At 41.5% G+C, this 21939-nt stretch overlaps 1 protein-coding gene and 1 pseudogene across 2 annotated transcripts; both read right to left on the bottom strand.

Annotated features, from left to right (window-relative positions):
- Nucleotides 1-1360: 1360 nt before the first annotated feature.
- On the bottom strand, nt 1361-21707 carry LOC311114821 (NLR family CARD domain-containing protein 3-like; annotated as a pseudogene). Its single transcript has 7 exons — nt 21665-21707; nt 12579-12666; nt 9630-11362; nt 9164-9332; nt 7977-8092; nt 5035-5081; nt 1361-4383 (listed from the first exon to the last, which is right to left on the bottom strand). The product of its transcript is annotated as an NLR family CARD domain-containing protein 3-like (transcript).
- On the bottom strand, nt 6626-7774 carry LOC311114833 (stonustoxin subunit beta-like). Its single transcript, XM_084190064.1, has 2 exons — nt 7624-7774; nt 6626-7192 (listed from the first exon to the last, which is right to left on the bottom strand). Exons 1-2 carry the CDS (start codon nt 7700-7702, stop codon nt 6666-6668), a joined length of 606 nt encoding a protein of 201 aa, XP_084046190.1. The 5' UTR covers nt 7703-7774; the 3' UTR covers nt 6626-6665.
- Nucleotides 21708-21939: the final 232 nt, after the last annotated feature.

Here is a 21939-nt window from a genome sequence, read left to right as displayed (position 1 = left end):
TTCTTGTTTTGTTCCATCTATTATTAAATTCACTTCCTGTACTTGCTTCCTGACTCCCAGCGTTCACGTTACAGTCTGGCTGTAGCAGGCTGCCTGATAAATTAAATGTCTTTGGCCCCATTACACTAAAACATGTAGGCACAATGTTGTCCTCATTCATGTCATTTGCAAGAACAAAATATTCAAACCATTCTGGATATGAGCTCCACTGCTCAATACTTTCATCAAACTGTCCAATGTTTCCAACAATTCCAGCCATTTTTCATTTCTCAATAGGCTCCTGATTGTCACTCACTTCAGTATTGTCCTCAACCACGGCAATATTTTCCACAGTCATGTGATCTTCATTCACTTCACTCACTGACGTTTCCTCCTAAGTTCGCTCATTTAGCAGATTTAATTAAAAGGTTTGTCTTCATAGTTGAAAAAATGTGCTATCCTATAATCACGTTGTTTTCCCGCTCCAATGTCCATCTCGAGTCCTTTTCTGCCGTCCATGACGATGTTAACTCCAGTGGTGGAAAAAGTACCTAATTGTCATACTTGAGTAAAAGTAAAAATACCTTAATAGAAAATGACTCAACTAAAAGTGAAAGTCACCCAGTAAAATACTACTTGAGTAAAAGTCTAAAAGTATTTGGTTTTAAATATACTTAAGTATCAAAAGTAAATGTAATTGCTAAAATATACTTAAGTATCAAAAGTAAAAGTACAAGTATAAATCATTTCAAATTCCTTACATAAAGCAAACCAGACGATTTTCTTGTTTTTAAAATGTACGTTCAGCCAGAGGCACACTCCAACACTCAGACAATTTACAAACTAAGCATTTGTGTTTATTGAGTCTGCCAGATCAGAGGCAGTAGGGATGTTCTCTTGATAATTGTGTGAATTGGACCATTTTCTGTCCTGCTAAGCATTCAAAATGTAACGAGTACTTTTGGGTGTCAGGGAAAATGTATGGAGTAAAAAAGTACATTATTTTCTTTAGGAATGTAGTGAAGTGAAAGTAAAAGTAGTCAAAAATATGAATAGTAAAGTCAAGTACAGATACCCCCAAAAAACTACTTAAGTAGTACTTTAAAGTATTTTTACTTAAATACTTTACACCACTGGTTAACGCTCTTTCTTAGCTAGCTGGACTATGCACTTGCCTCTGCTATCAATACACTGTGCTAACATTAGCCTAGACTGGACCACAGAAAATAACAGTTTTAAACAGTTGTAAAAACCCACTTCTTCCAGAGAGAATAGTTCCTGTAGATTCAGACTTACTCATCACCAATCTTTTGTTATGTCTGGTGGGTTTCATAACCACGTCTGTATAACAATTCAATAATGATGAGACGGGAGACAGGAATCAGTTCAACCATTTATCTGGAACGTGATCATCTCAATACATACAAACCCCCATGATGCTCTGCAGCACAACCCCAATTTACAACAAATACATAGATAAGTAAATGGACTCGAAACAAAACTCATAGAGGAATTTAAATGTTCAGTTGTAGAAAGTAGGGCCATGGGATAGGGTCAGAAAGGTCAGTATGTTTGATAACTGGTTACAGAGGTGACATAACAAGCATAATGTCCATTATAACACAGTGAAGTAGAGGTGGGAGCTAAAAGCAGACATGGACAGTGAGACGGTGTGAGGAGGTCAGGGGTGACACACTAGATCAGGACTGGTAGAAATGGCAGGGCTGGAAAAAGACACAGAGACACATTCTGATCATGGCTCAGACCTGACCTGAGACACCCAAACAGAAGATGCCATAGCAAAGTCCTGTCCAGTAGGCTATATGGGATTTCCTTTCATCAAAATACAACACATGGAAATGTGTCCAGTGTGTGTCCAGTGTGTGTGTGTCTGTGTGTCCAGTGTGTGTGTGTGTGTCCAGTGTGTGTGTGTGTGTCCAGTGTGTGTGTGTCTGTGTGTCCAGTGTGTGTGCGTGTGTCCAGTGTGTGTGTGTGTGTGTGTGTGTCCAGTGTGTGTGTGTGTGTCCAGTGTGTGTGTGTGTGTGTATGTCCAGTGTGTGTGTGTGTCCAGTGTGTGTGTGTGTGTGTGTCCAGTGTGTGTGTCCAGTGTTTGTGTGTGTTCAGTATGTGTGTGTGTGTCTAGTGTGTGTGTGTGTGTGTGTGTGTTCAATGTATGCGTGTGTGTCCAGTGTGTGTTTGTTCCCAGTGTATGTGTGTGTGTGTCCAGTGTGTGTGTGCGTGTGTGTCCAGTTTGTGTGTCCAGTGAGTGTGTGTGTGTGTGTGTGTGTCCAGTGTGTGTGTGTGTGTGTCTAGTGTGTCTGTGTGTGTGTGTTCAATGTATGCGTGTGTGTCCAGTGTGTGTTTGTTTACAGTGTATGTGTGTGTGTACAGTGTGTGTGTGTCTAGTGTGTGTGTCCAGTGTGTGTGTGTGTGTGTCCAGTGTGTGTGCGTGTGTCTAGTGTGTCTGTGTGTCCAGTGTGTGTCCAGTGTGTGTGTCCAGAGTGTGTGTGTGTGTACAGTGTGTGTGTGTCTAGTGTGTGTGTTCAGTGTGTGTGTGTCTGTGTGTTCAGTGTTTGTGAGTCCAGTGTGTGTGTCCAGTGTGTGTGTGTGTCTAGTGTGTCTGTGTGTGTGTGTGTGTCCAGTGTGTGTGTGTGTGTCCAGTGTGTGTGTGTGTGTGTGTGTGTGTGTGTTCAGTGTGTGTGTGTGTATGTTCAGTGTTTGTGTGTGTGTTCAGTGTGTGTGTGTGTGTGTGTACATTATGTGTGTGTGTCTAGTTTGTGTGTCCAGTGTGTGTGTGTCCAGTGTGTGTGTGTGTGTGTTTGTGTTCAGTGTGTTTGTGTCCAGTTTGTGTGTTCAGTGTGTGTGTTTGTTCAGTTTGTGTGTCCAGAGTGAGTGTGTTTGTTCAGTGTGTGTGTGTCCTGTGTGTGTGTGTCCAGTATGAGTGTGTGTGTTCAGTGTGTGTGTGTGTCCAGTGTGTGTGTCTAGTGTGTGTGTGGGCGTGTCCAGTATGTGTGTGTGTTCAGTGTGTTTGTGTTCAGTGTGTGTGTGTCTAGTGTGTGTGTGTGTGTCTGTTCAATGTATGCGTGTGTGTCCAGTGTGTGTTTGTTCCCGGTGTATGTGTGTCCAGTGTGTGTGTGTGTTCAGTGTGTGTGTGTGTGTGTTCAGTGTGTGTGGGTCTAGTGTGTCTGTGTTTCCAGTGTGTGTGTGTGTGTGTGTCCAGTGTGTGTGTGTGTGTGTGTGTTCAGTGTGTGTGTGTGTGTGTGTGTGTGTGTGTGTGTTCAGTGTGTATGTGTCCAGTGTGTGTGTTCAGTGTGCATGTAGAGAGTTTTTGTGTGTGTTAAGTGTGTGTGTGTGTGTTCAGCGTGTGTTTGTTCAGTGTGTGTGTGTCTGTCCAGTGTGTGTGTGTGTGTCCAGTGTGTGTCCAGTGTGTGTGTGTCCAGTGTGTGTCCAGTGTGTTTGTGTGTGTATCCAATGTGTGTGTGTGTGTGTGTCCAGTGTGTGTGTGTGTGTTTGTGTGTGTGTGTGTGTGTGTTTGTGTGTGTGTGTGTGTCCAGTGTGTGTGTGTGTGTGTCCAGTGTGTGTGTGTCCAGTGTGTGTGTGTGTCCAGTGTGTGAATGTGTCCTGTGTGTGTGTCCAGTGTGTGTTTGTCCGGTGTGTGTGTGTTCAGTGTGTTTGTTCAGTTTGTGTGTGTGTGTGTGTGTGTGTGTGTGTGTACAGTGTGTGTGTATCAAGTGTTTTTGTGTGTCCAGTGTGTGTCAGTGTGTGTGTCCAGTGTGTGTGTGTGTGTTCAGTATGTGTGTGTGTGTCCAGTGTGTGTGTGTGTGTGTCCAGTGTTTGTGTGTGTCCAGTGTGTGTGTGTCAGTGTTACCATGGTTATTATTTACAGGGACACTGAGGAGTCAACATTAATCCTAAACCCTGGATAGAGGGACTCAGTGAATGTGGAGTGGAATGTGTTCAGGTGGGTCAGTGTGTCAGAGGAGACTCTGTAGAAGGACAGAGTGCCGGCTGGCCAGTCCAGATACACTCCTACTCTGTGGGAGCTGGTGGAGGGGACGTCTATGGTAGTGGACTTATTATTGTGCCAGGCAGAGTAACTGTTGCCAGAGCAGAGCAGACTCCAGGACTTGTCATTCCATCCAATCCTACAGTCACTACCCCCTCCTCTCCTGCTGATTCCTTTATATGTCACTCCTATACCAGCCCCTCTCCCACTCCACTCTACCTCCCAGTAACAGCGCCCAGTCAGACCCTCTCTACACAGCACCTGTGGACAGAACTCAAATCTCTCTGGGTGATCAGGATACGGCTGCTCCTCTCTCCTACATGTCACCTTTCTGTTCTCCTCAGACAGAGAGAGGAATCTGTTTACTGTGTTTAGGTCCAGTGTGAGATCACAGACATCTGATGGATGAAACCAGACACAATATTAGAAATCATCATCATCCTGAACACACACACACACTGAACACACACACACACACACACACACACACACACACACACTGAACACACACACTGAACACACACACACACTGAACACACACACACACACACACACACACACACACACACACACACACACACACACACACACACACACACAAACACACACATCCTGAACACACACACACAAACACAAACACATCCTGAACACACACACACAAACACAAACACATCCTGAACACACACACACAAACACACATCCTGAACACAAACACACACACACATCCTGAACACACACACACACACACAAACACACACACATCCTGAACATACACTCACACACAAACACACTGGATACACACACACCTTCATGCATGCATGAACACACACACACACACACACAAGTCACACAAACACGCCACACACACACAGACACTGACATTGTCAAAGCAACTCTTTGTAAACTTTGGTGTCCCTGAATTGTGCTTCTGTAGAACTACAGCTGATATTTAATATGACCAAGTAAGTAATGATGGTGGTCTTTGACTTTGACTTCACTTGAATTAAGACTTATTCTTAGTCATATTCTTCACAGTAGTCAACACTCACATTTTCTAAGTCCAGGTTTCATTGTGTTCTCTCCACCATGTTCCACACTGTAGCGGTAAGCAGAAGAACAGACAGTCATTGAGGGATACGCCTGAACTCACACACACACACACACACACACACTGGACACACACACACACACACACACACACACACACACACACACACACACACACACACACACACACACACACACACACACACACACACACACACACACACACACACACACACACACACTCACACTCACACACAGCATATAACTTTGTCCAAGTGTGTCCGTGTCCAGTGCGAGTGTGTCCAGTGTGAGTGTCTGTGTGTGTCCAGTGTGTGTGTGTGTGTGTGTGTGTGTGTGTGTGTGTGTCCAGTGTGTGTGTGTGTGTGTTTCCTTTGTGTGTGTATGTGTGTGTCCTTTGTGCGTATAACTTTGTACAAGCGGTGGTAAGAATGTTTGTCTGTGTGTGTGTCCAGTGTGTGTGTGTCTATGTGTCCAGTGTGTGTGTGTCCAGTGTGTGTGTGTGTGTGTGTATCCAATGTGTGTGTGTGTGTGGTATGTGTGTGTGTCCAGTGTGTATGTGTGTGTGTCCTGTTTGTGTGTGTCCAGTCTGTATGCGTGTGTGTGTCCAGTGTGTGTGTGTGTGTGTCCTGTGTGTGTGTGTGTCCAGTGTGTGTGTGTGTCCAGTGTGTGTGTGTGTGTGTGTCCAGTGTGTGTGTGTGTGTCCAGTGTGTATGTGTGTGTGTCCTGTTTGTGTGTGTCCAGTGTGTATGTGTGTGTGTGTCCAGTGTGTGTGTGTGTGTCCTGTGTGTCTGTGTGTGTCCAGTGTGTGTGTGTGTGTGTGTGTGTGTCCAGTGTGTGTGTGTGTGTGTGTGTCCAGTGTGTGTGTGTGTACAGTGTGAGTGTGTGTGTGTGTCCAGTGTGTGCACACAAACAAACATACACTGGACACACACACACACACACACACACACACACTGGACAACACACACACAAACACACTGGACACACACACACACTGGACACACACACACACTGGACACATGTGTTTGTGTGTGTCCAGTGTGTGTGTGTCCACTGTGTGTGTGTGTCCAGTGTGTTTGTGTCCAGTGTGTGTGTTCAGTGTGTGTGTGTGTCCAGTGTGTGTGTGTGTGTGTGTCCAGTGTGTGTGTGTGTGTGTGTGTTCAGTGTGTGTGTGTCCAGTGTGTGTTTGTGTGTGTGTGTGTGTTCAGCGTGTGTGTGTGTGTCCAGTGTGTGTGTGCAGTGTGTGTGTCTAGTGTGTGTGTGTGTGTGTGTGAGAGTTCAGTGTGTTTGTGTGTGTGTCCAGTGTGTGTGTGTGTGGGTGTGTTCAGTGTGTGTGTGTGTGTGTGTGTGTGTGTGTGACTAGTGTGTGTGTGTGTGTGTGTGTGTGTCCGGTGTGTGTGTGTGTGTTTGTCCTGCGTGTGTTTGTCCAGTGTGTGTGTGTGTGTGTGTGTGTGTGTGTGTGTGTGTGTGTGTGTGTGTCCAGTCCGTGTATGTGTTCAGTGTGTGTGTGTGTGTCCAGTGTGTGTGTGTGTGTGTGTGTGTGTGTGTGTGTGTGTTTGTGTGTGTCCAGTGTGTGTGTGTGTGTGTGTGTCAGTGTTACCATGGTTATTATTTACAGGGACACTGAGGAGTCAACATACTGAACCCCAAACCCTGGATAGAGGGGCTCAGTGAATGTGGAGTGGAATGTGTTCAGGTGGGTCAGTGTGTCAGAGGAGACTCTGTAGAAGGACAGAGTGCCGGCTGGCCAGTCCAGATACACTCCTACTCTGTGGGGGCTGGAGGAGGGGACGTCTATGGTGGTGGACGTCTCATTGTGCCAGGCAGAGTAACTGTTGCCAGAGCAGATCAGACTCCAGGACTTGTCATTCCATCCAATCACACGGTCAGTACCCCTTCCTCTCCTTCTGATTCCTTTATATGCCACTCCTATATCAGCCCATCTCCCACTCCACTCTACCTCCCAGTAACAGCGCCCAGTCAGACCCTCTCTACACAGCACCTGTCCATAGTCCTCAAATCTCTCTGGGTGATCAGGATACGGCTGCTTCTCTCTCCTACATGTCACCTTTCTGTTCTCCTCAGACAGAGAGAGGAATCTGTTTACTGTGTTTAGGTCCAGTGTGAGATCACATACATCTGATGGATGAAACCAGACACAATATTAGAAATCATCATCATTCACATTAGAATGTTAACTCACTTTTCACTAATTTTTTTTATGTAGATGTTTCTAGGTATCAAAAGGAGAAGTTAAGGTAACTTGAGACTTGTTGAATGATCAAATGTTATACTGTATGGTAATATAAAACACACTTATTCCCATTAATTACACACACACACACATCCTGAAGACACACGTTTCTAAAGTAACAGGAACACGCCACACACAGACACACACATTGTCAAAGCAACTCTTTGTAAACTTTGGTGTCCCTGATTTGTGCTTCTGTAGAACTACAGCTGATATTTAATATGACCAAGTAAGTAATGATGGTGGTCTTTGACTTTGACTTCACTTTAATTAAGACTTATTCTTAGTCATATTCTTCACAGCAGTCAACACTCACATTTTCTAAGTCCAGGTTTCATTGTGTTCTCTCCACCATGTTCCACACTGTAGCGGTAAGCAGAAGAACAGACAGTCATTGAGGGATACACCTGAACTCACACACACACACACACACACACACACACACACACACACACACACACACACACACACACACACACACACACACACACACACACACACACACACACTAACACACACACAAAGGACACACTCACTCACACACACACACACACACACACACACAGTCACCATAAAACTTTGTCCAAGTGGTGGTCAGAATGTTTGTCTTAACTAGCCTGATAACTCCAACATGTCTGATATGAACATTGACATAAACCCTCTACATACTTGAGTTTCTCCAGTCTGCAGTGTGGATCCTCCAGTCCAGCAGAGAGCAGTCTGACTCCTGAGTCTCCTGGGTGATTGTAGCTCAGGTCCAGCTCTCTCAGGTGTGAGGGGTTTGACTTCAGAGCTGAGACCAGAGAAGCACAGCCTTCCTCTGTGACTAGACAGCCTGACAGCCTGCAAAGAGTCAAATCATATTAAAACCACACTGCTATTCTTTGGTGGTGAAAATAGTGGCAGTATATTTTTTTCAACATATTCAGATATATCAGTGTCCTGAAACCTGCCATATCTATTCATAAATGAATGTATCATTATTAGAAATGACAAATTATCAAAAGTATTGCTTGTAGATAGAAAAATGCATATTACAAATATTTGAGTAGACTGACCAGAGCAGTTTAAAAAGCAGTATCAGTCAAAAGACAGACAGTGAGGTATCAGATTTAGATTGTATTGAGTATACAGTCCACACCATATCTATTTTGATAGTGAAGATAACATTTTAAATGTGGCTCTGTACTCCAGCATTTTGTATTTCAGATCAAATGTTTCATATGAGGTGACAGTATATAATGTCACCTTTTATTCGAGGGTATTTTAATACATATCTGTTTCACCGTTTAGAAATGAATCACTTTATGTATCTAGTCCCCTTATTTGAAGAAGTCATAAGTATTCTGACCAATTCACTCATAGTGTATTAAAGTAGTCAAAAGTTGAGTATTTGGTCTCAAACTCATTGGTTGCATTTGCAGTTTGTTTTGGTTGTGTTTTGGGTTATGTTTTGCCCAACAGTAACTGAATGGTGGATGATGACTGGATTAATCTTCTGTCTAAGTGAGTAGATAACATGTTTCTAAACACTACTAAATTAATCCTAATGATGTCATGATTAAGAATAATCATGAATGAATCATGAACAATAATGAATGAGAAAGTTACAGAGGCTACAACAAAACATGCTAACCTCTCACCATTAACATCAAATAAAAGGTGACATTACATACTGTTGCCTAATATGAAACATTCCATCTCAAATCCAAAATGCTGGAGCATAGCACCAAATGTAAAACTGTAAGCTTCACTGTCCAAACACATATGGTGTGGACTATGTGTGCCTGGTAAACACATGTGGATCTGGTGAACAGTTATCACTTGTTGACCAACTACAGGAATACTGACCTCAGAGTCTCCAGTTTACAGTGGGGATTCCACAGTCCAGCAGAGAGCAGCTTCACTCCTGAATCCTTCAGGTCATTGTTACTCAGATCCAGCTCTCTCAGCTGTGAGGGGTTTGACTTCAGAGCTGAGGCCAGAGAAGCACAGCCTTCCTCTGTGAGTCCACAGAATGACAGCCTGCAAAGAGATCATCATGATTTCACAAACACACTGTTAATTTAACACCAGTAGTGTAGAAGGACAATGGCAGATGCATTTGGTTTATTCTCTCAAACAACATATAGATTAATCTTCTGTATCCTAGAATTGTATGGTCATATTGTTATACTAATGTGAACACCAATGCACTGATTCAGTAAGTTTTTCAATATAATATAATATAATATATTATATACATATTATAATATATATATTTCTCTAAACTGAATATTTCTTCCTGATGATTAGTACTTAAATGTCATTTTATGTACTCACAGAACAGCTCTGGAGGCTTTGACCACTGGCAGCAGCCTCAGAAGACCTTCCTCTGATCTGGAGTATTTCTTCAGGTCAAACACATCCAGCTCCTTTTCTGAAGTCAGCAACACAAAGACCAGAGCTGACCACTGTGCAGGTGACAGTTTGACTTCTGAGAGACGTCCTGAGCTCAGGTAGCTTTGGATCTCCTCCACTAGAGAATGGTCATTCAGTTCATTCAGACAGTGGAACAGATTGATGCACCTCTCTGGAGAGGGATTCTCCCATATCTTCTTCTTGATGTACTTGACTGTTTCTTCATGGCTCTGTGAGCTGCTTCTTGTCTTTGTCAGTAGACCTCGTAAGTGCTTCTGATTGGACTCCAGTGAGAGGCCCAGAAGGAAGCGGAGGAACAGGTCCAGGTTTCCCGTCTCACTTTGTAAGGCTTTATCCACAGCACTCTTGTAGACAGTAACTTCAGTAACTTGCGGTTCGGCCATTAGATTCTCATTGTTGTTGATGAATGAGAGGAACACATATACAGCAGCCAGAAACTCCTGAATGCTCAGATGCACGAAGCAGTACACCTTGTCCTGGTACAGCACACATTCCTCTTTAAAGATCTGTGTGCACAATCCTGAGTACACTGAGGCTTCATTGACATCAATGCCAGCCTCTTTCAGGTCTTCTTCATAGAAAATCAGATTGCCATTCATAAGCTGTTGAAAAGCCAGTTTTCCCAGTGACAGAATGCTCTCTTTATTCCAGTGTGGACCTGTCTCTTCTTTCCCAAGATACTTTTAATTCTTCTGTTTGGTATGAAACTCCACAAGGTGTGAGTACATCTCAGTCAGAGTCTTGGGCATCTCTTCTCTCTTGTCTGTACTCAACATGTGTTCAAGGACTGTTGCAGAAATCCAACAGAAGACTGGAATGTGGCACATGATGTGGAGGCTCCTTGATGTCTTTATGTGTGAGATGATTCTGCTGGCCAGGTCCTCATCACTGAATCTCTTCCTGAAGTACTCCTCCTTCTGTGGGTCATTGAACCCTCGTACCTCTGTCACCTGGTCAACACACCCTGAACGGATCTTATTGGCTGCTGCAGGTCGGGTAGTTATCCAGAGGAGAGCAGAGGGAAGCAGATTTCCATTGATGAGATTTGTCAGCAGAACATCCACTGAGGTTGACTCTGTGACGTCACAACAGATCTTGTTCTTCTGGAAGTCTAGGGGCAGTCGGCACTCATCCAGACCATCAAAGATGAACAGAACTTTGTACTTGTCGTAGTTGGAGATCCTTGATTCTTTGGTTTCGATTGAGAAGTGATTGAGAAGTTCAATCAACGTGTGTTTTTCACCTTTCATCAAATTCAGCTCCCGAAAAGGGAATGAAAATACAAAATGGACATCCTGATTTGCTTTTCCTTCAGCCCAGTCGAGAATTAACTTCTGCACAGAGACTGTTTTTCCAATGCCAGCGACTCCCTTTGTCAGCACAGTTCTGATACGTTTGTCTTGTCCAGTTAATGGTTTGAAGATGTCGTTACATTTGATTGCAGTCTCAGGTCTTGCTTGTTTCCTGGTTGTTGTCTCAATCTGTCTCAGCTCATGTTCATTATTGACCTCTCCTGTTCCACCCTCTGTGATGTAGAGCTCTGTGTAGATCTTATTGAGAAGTGTTGGGTTTCCTTGTTTAGCGATCCCCTCAAATACACATTGAAACTTCTTCTTTAGATTAGATTTGAGTTCACGTTGAAGAATCACAGCACGCTCATCTGAATCTAGAAACAACACAGAGGATATTAATATTACGTCTGTTTTAATGCCTACAGTATTGTAAGACTGTCTTATAAAGTTTAAATTATAATCATTTATTCTCTTGTCTGTATAAATCTGTAAATGTTTTTATAATGCATTACACACTGGTGTGACTGATTTATATCATTATTGGTATTATTGATGGCATTAATAATGTTCTCTCTCTCTCTCTCTCCTCTGTCTCTCCTCTTCTCTCTGTCTAAATTAATCACCACAACACATCCCTGCTGCTACTTGATGAGGTCACTAGGTGTTGTGTTAAGGCTGCTACAATATCATTGAGATACACAGCTACTTTAGCTGTGCTTTAGCTACAGCTTTTAAATGTTCTAAAACAGCATTCAACATGAGGCAGACAGCTCTTACTTTTCTCCAGTGTGTCAGCAAGCTCCTTCTGGTTCATTTTCCTCAGGACGTGCAGTGTGATCTTCAGAGCCCCCTCTCTGGCACTGCTCTCCTGCTTCTCATCTTCAGCATCCACCACTTCCTTATCCTGCTTCTGACTCTCAAAGCCTTCTGGGAGTTCTGGACTAAGAATCCTCTTGAACATCTTCAGCTCGTTCTTCACAAATGTCATAATATTCTCTTCAAGCAACTGAAATAAATCAAGTAAATAAGTTAAGCAAGAGACTAAATGCTTTCTCATTAACACATTAATGAATGATTGACAGATCAACTTTACTTGAGGTAAACAAAAACAAATGTACATAACAGGACCACATACACTGAATATGGAGGCCAGGTCTGTTTGATGACTCTGGGAAGACTGACCACTGAGAATCTCTGACTCTGATCTCTCCTGTTGGTTTCTGTGGACAAAACATGAGATTACATTTCCTCATCCAGGGAGTGCACACACACACACACACACACACACACACACACACACACACACACACACACACACACACACACACACACACACACACACACACACACACACACACAGGGAAGGAATGTTGTGTTTGTTTAATATTGTTTCAGGACTATGAAAATTGAAAAAATGATTAGCCTATGGATTATGAAAACAACAAAAATAAATGGTAAAATGGGAGAGGAGAAATGACTAGAGACAGTGTTGTTTAACTCACTGACCATGACCCATGAGTTCTTCTTACCTTTGTTCACTAGAAAAGTCTCCCTCTCTAAACATTAGAGGTATATCCATAGACCAGTCACTCTTCATGGACACACAGCTGGGTACAGGGGAGGCTGGTCTCTCCTGCTTGATTGGACTTCAACACAACAGAGACAAACATTACGTCTCTCATCTACTCTGAGCTCAGATGGGGAAACAAGAGTTTCATTCCAAAACGCCATATATCCATTTTCAGAAATGTTAGTAAATGAGCTTTTATAGTTTAAAGAAATTATGAAAGAGATTGGTGTGTTTTTTCACTATCTAATCATGGTATGGGGTTGTTCAATGAAAGACATGAATTTGTTTAAAATCTATCACTTGATGGTTTCATTTCAGAGACAAATATAGTTGTTTTTTTTGTAAAATGATATATATCTGCCTCCCTCTCAGGGAAATAAGTAGTACTGCTAGGTTTTACACAGTCAAATGTGACCGACCGGCTCGATTTTATGTAGGAAAATTTGAAATTGTGTTTTTTTTACATTGGATAAAAGTAAAGACTCAGCTAGAAAAAGGTATATCATACACTACAGTTGAGGAACAATGGGAAAGTAATTCTGCTTTGAAAGATGATAAACTGGTAACCTCAATTTTGAGAAAATGGCCTTTGAATGTTTTGGTACACCTACTGGAGAGCTCTTCTTTATCTACAGTGGTGTTACTTTGGCAGATAATGTCACCCATCTAAATAAATATATATATATATATAGTTAACTAAATGTATGGTGCTTTTGGTTTATGTCAGTTTCATTGTTTGTTATGCTATAAATTGTTATGTTATGGTTGTAAGTGGTAAAATTAACTAAAAAATGTCATATTTTGCAATTCTGAGTAATTACTACTTTAGTAAGGATATACTTTATTCAGTACTACTGCAGTTACTAAATAATTCCAATAGATGGCAGCGTAAGACCATGAATGACATTTCAGAAGGTTAGTTTAGTTTTCTCCCTGGATACACCACCACTCCCCCTCACAGGAAAACTCCTGCACACGCTATTTACTGTCCCTTTCCACACTGCTAACGCAAGAGGAACGACTGAAAAAGCATTTAACAGATTACTGTGAAATAATATAATGATGATTCATGTTTATTATTACCTGTTTTATGCTCATGTTTTGAAATTATACTTCATTACTATAACGATTATCAATAAGCCTGAACATTAATTTAGTCACCTCTGGTCAAGAAAAACGTATTTTCCTAGTACATTCATTGTCAGATTCCTCAACCAGCAGCGAGCACTCTGCCTTCTAGCGCAAGCGAGGGGCATGTTGAGGTACATTTGCTAACCGCGAGGGTTGCATTATCGGGGGAAAACTACCTGCCCTCCAAGACACATACAGCACCCGATGTCACAGGAAGGGCAAAAATATCATCAAGGACATCAACCACCCGAGCCACTGCCTGTTCAACCCGCTATCATCCGATAGCGAGGTCAGTACAGGTGCATCACAGCTGGGACCGAGAGAATGAAAAAACGGCTTCTATCTCAAGGCCATCAGACTGTTAAATAGCCATCACTAGCACATTAGAGGCTGCTGCTGCCTATTGAAATCACTGGCCACTTTAAGAAATGGAACACTAGTCACTTTAATAATGTTTACATATCTTGCACTACTCATCTCATATGTATATACTGTATTCTATAATATACTACTGTATCTTAGTCCATGCCACTCTGTCATTGCTTGTCCATATATATATATATATATATATATATATTCTTAAATTCCATTCCTTACTAGTTTTGTGTGTATTGGGTATATGTTATGAAATTGTTAGATATTACTTGTTAGATATTACTGCACTGTCGGAGCTAGAAGCACAAGCATTTCGCTACACCCGCTATAACATCTGCTAAACACGTGTATGTGACAAATAACATTTGATTTGATTTGATGTCATTTATTGGCGGGCTGGAAGATGCACTCTTGTCTTTTCTATTCAGAGGTTATTTACTCCCAATATCAGATATTAAGATCATTTTTTATAATACATGTATACTAGGGTTGAAGTTACCGCATCTGACTAGTGATTATTTACCGGTTGTTCAACACCTGCTATAGTCACTATTTTGTTACTCTTCCAAAAGCATCACAGGCCTAATACGAGATATATAGCTAACTAAAGTAATGAGTGACCATTTTAGAAAATCATGGGACATATAGTCTTGGTGAGGCAGCTGAGAAATAAAGTGTATTTTTCTTGTTAATTCCTTAGATCAGTCTCAAACCTGACCTACCTGTCCCACGCCAATTTCTGGTCTTTCACATAGAGGTTACTAGGTCACCCAGTTGAAACCACATTTGAAAAATAAAACTAATGTTTATCAAGTGTTCTGCCTTGCAATAATATATATATATATATATATATATATATATATATATATATATATATATATATATATATATATAATAAAATAACAACAAAATAATCAAAATGCTATTTAGTACTATAATTGTATTTACTAAGATAATATTATTACTAAAATAGTTTCTAAAAGTGTTCTAGGCTACCCTACCCTAGAATTAGGGGTTACGGCTAAAATAGGTTATAAGTAGGGTAAGAGTTTCTGTATAGCACTTTGTGACATCTGCTGGTGTAAAAAGGGCTTTATAAATACATTTGATTGATTGTTAGGTTTAGGGTTTATATGGCAAGAAACAGTATGGGTTTATGGCACTCTGGCGCCTCCCTTTGGCCACTATATAACTCATTCATTACATTTACATTTTAGTCATTTAGCAGACACTCTTATCCAGAGCGACTTACAGTTAGTGAGTGCATACATTATTTAATTATTTTTTCATATTGGCCCCCAGTGGGAAGCGAACCCACAACCATGGCGTCGCAAACGCCATGCTCTACCAACTGAGCTACATCCCTGCCGGCCATTCCCTCCCTACCCTTGGCCAATTGTGCGCCGCCCCATGGGTCTCCCGGTCGCGGCCGGCTACGACAGAAACTGGATTCGAACCAGGATCTCTAGTGCCTTAGACCACTGCGCCACTCGGTAGACCTGACACTTCATGACACTTGCTAGGCTCATAATCTGAGGTAGCAACTGCGTCAGATCTACAAATCCATTAGCTAGACCACCCGATTAGACAACAATCACCCCATTATATCCATTTGGTTTGCAACTCAGTGAACCTGCGCAGCATTCGCTCAATTTGATGCCTACGAACGAAGATTTCAATGCATATCAAATTACCCAGCAGCCATTTAGAAACAACAAGTCATCAAAATTCATTAATTAGTCATTAATTAAAAAATGTCTTCTGGCTGTTTAAATCGGCCACATCTTGAAAAAGAGGACAGGGACTTACGTTTTGTTTAGATTGTACACTTTTTTCATAAAACAAATATGGTTAACCATGACCAGAAAATGTTTAATGTTTGATGGCTATCCGCCAGCCATCGCCTCTTAAACTGTATCTCACCTCACTATTGTTGACCACAACATGTACTCAGGTGAACAGTGTGCGCGCTCACCAAGTAACAGTAACCTTGTTAATAATAAGTTACCTGAGGTAAACCTACAGGGTTAACGCTCACCAAGTATCCGTAACCTTGTTAATGAATAGTCGGTGCCACGGAGCTCAATAGAACTAATAGGAGCTGGTAGGGTGAAAAATGCCCTAAAATAAGGCCTGTTTTTTGGCGATTACTTCATAACCAGGGAAAGAAGGTAATATTATTAAACTGGGCTCCATGGCGGATGCAATGAACTAATTTTATCAGAAATAAACTAATATTCAAAAGTTCAGTCCTTGGACACAGAGGGGTTAAACACTAAAGTTACCGTCCATCTAGCGAAGAGAGGAGATCCAGACAGAGGGATGGTAGGTAGCCAGCATCCATCAAGAGAGAGGGAGAAGCCCTCCACGGTATTTAACAGGTGGAAGAAACAACCAGGGAGCTCCATCGGTCCACAAGAAATGCAGGCAGCCGGTGATGATGTAGTGGTAGCTAGGATAACTAGGATGCTGCCTTTAGAGTAGCTAGCTTAGCTAGCTGTACCGACTAGCTTGGCTAGCTAGCAGGTCGTTCGTCTGTCCCTCGAGGATGATGACGAATCCGGTGAACCACACAATTAACCAAGAATAGCGACTGAAAAGGATCTGGCTACACTCATACTGTCACTGACCATTACGCAAAAAAGCAAATTGAACAATAAACTTCGGCGTCTCAACACTGTAACAAACTCCGTCGTTATTCCCCAACATCACCTCAGTCCACTCTGCGCGTAACTGGACAATATGCTTGGCGCCAAACCGTACGTGGACGCGGACAGTTCTGTATGTGGATGCGGACAGTTCCAGAACGCGGACATGAGCAGAGCCACACAATAAACTAAACCCAGTCTTTACAGTGGGTTACATTAGTAATACTATTTTATTTATTTTTATATGTAAAACAAACATTCAAGGTTTTTTTATAACAATATTTTGAGATCTGGGCCCATATCCACAAAGTATCTCAGAGTAGAAAATTGGTCGTATAAGTGCTGAGAATTAAGACATTTTACTCTTATGGGTATAAATGAATGCATAGCATTTTGTCTTCGGTTTGGAAGATTAACTCATGCTTATTTCTGAAGATAAACTCAGGTTTTCGCCCAGTGGCTAAGGAGTTGGAGCAGTGGCAGAAGTTGGACCTATGGCAGAAAGGAATCACGGGCCGGGCACTGGAAAAAACGGGCGGGTTTGATCTGACCACTGGAGGGCTGCTGGGTTCACATCCTCAAAACATTGACCTTTCGTTGATCAGAACTCTAGCGGTTCTTCTTCACTGAACCCAAAAATATATCTAACTTTTAGTGGTTCCATATATTAAGGAAGTGATAGAAGCCTTTTTTGGTTCTATAAGGAACCTTATGTTCTAAGTGTATAATAAACACGTTTTTCTTTAGATTATTTAATTTCAAGTTATCCCTTTGGAGCGCAACATCACGTTGTTAAAAAAGAATCCTAAATTGCTTATGGCTATAAATTGGGCAATTGAAGGCATCTAGGGCGAAATATGTGTTTGGCAAGGGACTTGATGGCTACTATGCCAATGCTATTTAGAGTTGTTAAACGGGTGTGAAGAGTGTGTTGGTATAACGGTAATATTGTCAAAATTCCGCTTGTAACAACCATCAGAATTGGTTAAAGAAATATGCATTCCATTATATTAGGCAATAATGAAGAGTAGGCAAAGTGGTCGTGTCGTGAAAATTCTATCAAATGTCTTCCATTGCAACGAGTCCAGTCAGGGTGCTGCAGAACCCCTGCAGTACCTCCACTGACCCCGGATTGGGAACTCTTGATTTAGCAGATGCTCTTATCCAGAGCGATTTACAAAATATTTTAATGAATTATAATCCTCATAATAATTCACATTTCCTGTTGCTGCAGGATAATCGTTCTATTTCTGCTGTGAGAAACTGGGTCAAATTAAGATATGGCATCTGTAAGTGCATTTATCTTAAGATAGCTAAGTGAGACAACCACATATCACAGTCAAATATACAGGATACGAACATCCCATTCCAGCTAAACATTGGATATATAGCGTTTTGAAAAAAAATCAAATTTTCATACACATCTCAAATCTAGAACAGAAATATTGAAGGTACCAACCAATAAGCAATCATTTCTGATGAAAAAAAACACAAATGTGAATTTTCTTTGTGTATAGCGTTTTGGAAAATAAATTCTTAAACAATATTGTCAGCTCACCTCTTAGTTTTGGTGTCATGTCTCCCAAAGAGACTCATTTTAAACCACTGACTCCTAAACAGAGATGCAGCATGTTGGTTGTGGTTAACACAGTGACAACTCATTCTTGAATGTCCATTGTTCTCTTTTATTCATTATCTCTTAGAAATCTAAAATCTATTAATTACAATTCTGAGATCAGTGACGCTTTGAACACATTAACTGCGTTATTGCATTTTGGTACACCAGAAGTACATTCATTTCCAATTGAACGCTGCCTTTGCCTTGCAGCATTGTGTTGCGGAGGCAGTTGCAGTGCGTTCTGTGTGGTGCATAAATTGGATTAATCGAACGTATGCGTCAAACTGTATGCGTAAACAGGTTGACAGAAATGGTAGCAGAAGGTGAATGTTTAACTTTTGTTGCACATATATTTAGATGATGCTGCATACTATTTTGCGCAATGACGCAGTCGGTGTGTTCAAACCGTAATATTGAAGGTACCCACAAGCAATAATTTCTGATGAAAAACTAATGTGAAAAAATTGTGGACATATAGTTTTGGAAATGTAATTAATATTTCTTAAACAAAACTGTAATCTCACCTCTTAGTTTTGGTGTCATGTTCCCCAGAGAGACTCATTTTAGAGGCAGGGCCCCCCTCCTCTCTCTCCCCAGAGAGACTCATTTTAGACCACTGACCCCTAAACAGAGATGCAGCATGTTGGTTGTGGTGAACACAGTGACAACTAATTCTTGATTGACATTTGTTCTCATTTAATAATCATCTCTTAGAAATAAAACATTTACTAACAGACATATTGAAACAGTCAGGCTATTTAATGCAATCAGATGAACATCTGGTTGTGACATCTCTTCTCCAAGTTAACTGTCAATAATAATAGTAAGTCACTGTTTGTTAAGGTAGTTATAGACAGTGCAGCAACACAAGGCCATGTCTCACACTTATTTGTATTCATTAAAAGTCGGCCATTTGTTGTCTTTGAATCTGAGAATGTAGACAGAAGGGCTAAAACGGGCATGATTTATCTGAGGGGAAATCATTGATACATTCAGAAAGTGTTTTTGCAACAAGTAGGAGATGTATATTATGTAAAGTAGGCTAGGTTATAATATATACAGTGGGGAAAAAAAGTATTTAGTCAGCCACCAATTGTGCAAGTTCTCCCACTTAAAAAGATGAGAGAGGCATGTAATTTTCATCATAGGTACACGTCAACTATGACAGACAAATTGAGAGAAAAAAATTCAGAACATCACATTGTAGGATTTTTTATGAATTTATTTGCAAATTATGGTGGAAAAAAAGTATTTGGTCACCTACAAACAAGCAAGATTTCTGGCTCTCACAGACCTGTAACTTCTTCTTTAAGAGGCTCCTCTGTCCTCCACTCGTTACCTGTATTAATGGCACCTGTTTGAACTTGTTATCAGTATAAAAGACACCTGTCCACAACCTCAAACAGTCACACTCCAAACTCCACTATGGCCAAGGCCAAAGAGCTGTCATAGGACACCAGAAACAAAATTGTAGACCTGCATCAGGCTGGGAAGACTGAATCTGCAATAGGTAAGCAGATTGGTTTGAAGAAATCAACTGTGGGAGCAATTATTAGGAAATGGAAGACATACAAGACCACTGATAATCTCCCTCGATCTGGGGCTCCACGCAAGATCTCACCCCGTGGGGTCAAAATTATCACAAGAACGGTGAGCAAAAATCCCTGAACTACACGGGGGGACCTAGTGAATGACCTGCAGAGAGCTGGGACCAAAGTAACAAAGCCTACCATCAGTAACACACTACGCCGCCAGGGACTCAAATCCTGCAGTGCCAGATGTGTCCCCCTGCTTAAGCCAGTACATGTCCAGGCCCGTCTGAAGTTTGCTAGAGTGCATTTGGATGATCCAGAAGAGGATTGGGAGAATGTCATATGGTCAGATGAAACCAAAATAGAACTTTTTGGTAAAAACTCAACTCGTCGTGTTTGGAGGACAAAGAATGCTGAGTTGCATCCAAAGAACACCATACCTAATGTGAAGCATGGGGGTGGAAACATCATGCTTTGGGGCTGTTTTTCTGCAAAGGGACCAGGAAGACTGATCCGTTTAAAGGAAAGAATGAATGGGGCCATGTATCGTGAGATTTTGAGTGAAAACCTCCTTCCATCAGCAAGGGCATTGAAGATGAAACGTGGCTGGGTCTTTCAGCATGACAAGGATCCCAAACACACCGCCCGGGCAACGAAGGAGTGACTTCGTAAGAAGCATTTCAAGGTCCTGGAGTGGCCTAGCCAGTCTCCAGATCTCAACCCCATAGAACATCTTTGGAGGGAGTTGAAAGTCCGTGTTGCCCAGCGACAGCCCCAAAACATCACTGCTCTAGAGGAGATCTGCATGGAGGAATGGGCCAAAATACCAGCAACAGTTTGTGAAAACCTTGTGAAGACTTACAGAAAACGTTTGACCTGTGTCATTGCCAACAAAGGGTATATAACAAAGTATTGAGAAACTTTTGTTATTGACCAAATACTTATTTTCCACCATAATTTGCAAATAAATTCATAAAAAATCCTACAATGTGATTTTCTGGAGTTTTTTTTCTCCATTTTGTCTGTCATAGTTGACGTGTACCTATGATGAAAATTACAGGCCTCTCTCATCTTTTTAAGTGGGAGAACTTGCACAATTGGTGGCTGACTAAATACTTTTTTTCCCCACTGTATTAAGGAAGTGATAGAAGCATTTCTGGTTCTATAAGGAACCTTCTTTTCTAAGTGTATAATAAACACGCTTTTCTTTTGATTATTTAATTACCTACATCATGTTTTTTCAAGTTATCCCTTTGGAGCGCAACATCACGTTGTTAAAAAATAATCCTAAATTGGCCATGGCTATAAATTGGGCAATTGAAGGCATCTAGGGCGAAATATGTGTTCGATGAAAATGAACATTGTATGCAACGTAGTAGGCAACATTATTGGCAAGGGACTTGATGCCTACGATGTCAAAGCTATTTAGAGTTGTTAAACGGGTGTGAAGAGTGTGTTGGTATAACGGTAATATTGTCAAAATTCCACTTGTAACAAACATCAGAATTGGTTAAAGAAATATTCATTCCATTATATTAGGCAATAATGAAGTGTTCGTGTCGTGAAAATTTGATCAAATGTCTTCCATTGCAACGAGTCCAGTCAGGGTGCTGCAGAACCCCTGCAGTACCTCCACTGACCCCGGATTGAGAACTCCTGATTTAGCAGATGCTCTTATCCAGAGTGATTTACAGGAAGTGCATTCATCTTAAGATAGCTATTTATTGTGTAAATAAATGTAATAAATTATTCATAAAATTGACCTCTCACCTCTTAGCTTTGGTGTCATGTTCCCTGGAGAGACGCATTTTAGAGGCAGGGCCCCCCTTTTCTCTCTCCCCAGAGAGACGCATTTTAGAGGCAGGGACCCCCTCCTCTCTCTCTCCAGAGAGACTCATTTTAGACCACTGACCCCTAAACAGAGAGCAGCATGTTGGTTGTGGTGAACACAGTGACAACTCATTATAGAATGTCAATTGTTCTCTTTTACTCATGATCTCTTAGAAATAAAACATTTACTAACAGACATATCCAAACAGTCGGGT

This window comes from Coregonus lavaretus (assembly GCF_964263955.1).
Source record: "Coregonus lavaretus genome assembly, contig: HAP1_SCAFFOLD_233, whole genome shotgun sequence".
NCBI classification, from domain to species: Eukaryota; Metazoa; Chordata; class Actinopteri; order Salmoniformes; family Salmonidae; genus Coregonus; species Coregonus lavaretus.
This window is presented reverse-complemented; position numbering and strand designations above follow the sequence as displayed.

Coding starts and splice junctions, on each gene's coding strand:
- LOC311114833 (XM_084190064.1), bottom strand. CDS start 7,702: ATGACTGTCTGTTCTTCTGCTTACCGCTACAGTGTGGAACATGGTGGA. Junction 7,193..7,623: donor GAAACCTGGACTTAGAAAAT/GTGAGTGTTGAC, acceptor TTCATCCATCAG/ATGTATGTGATCTCACACTG.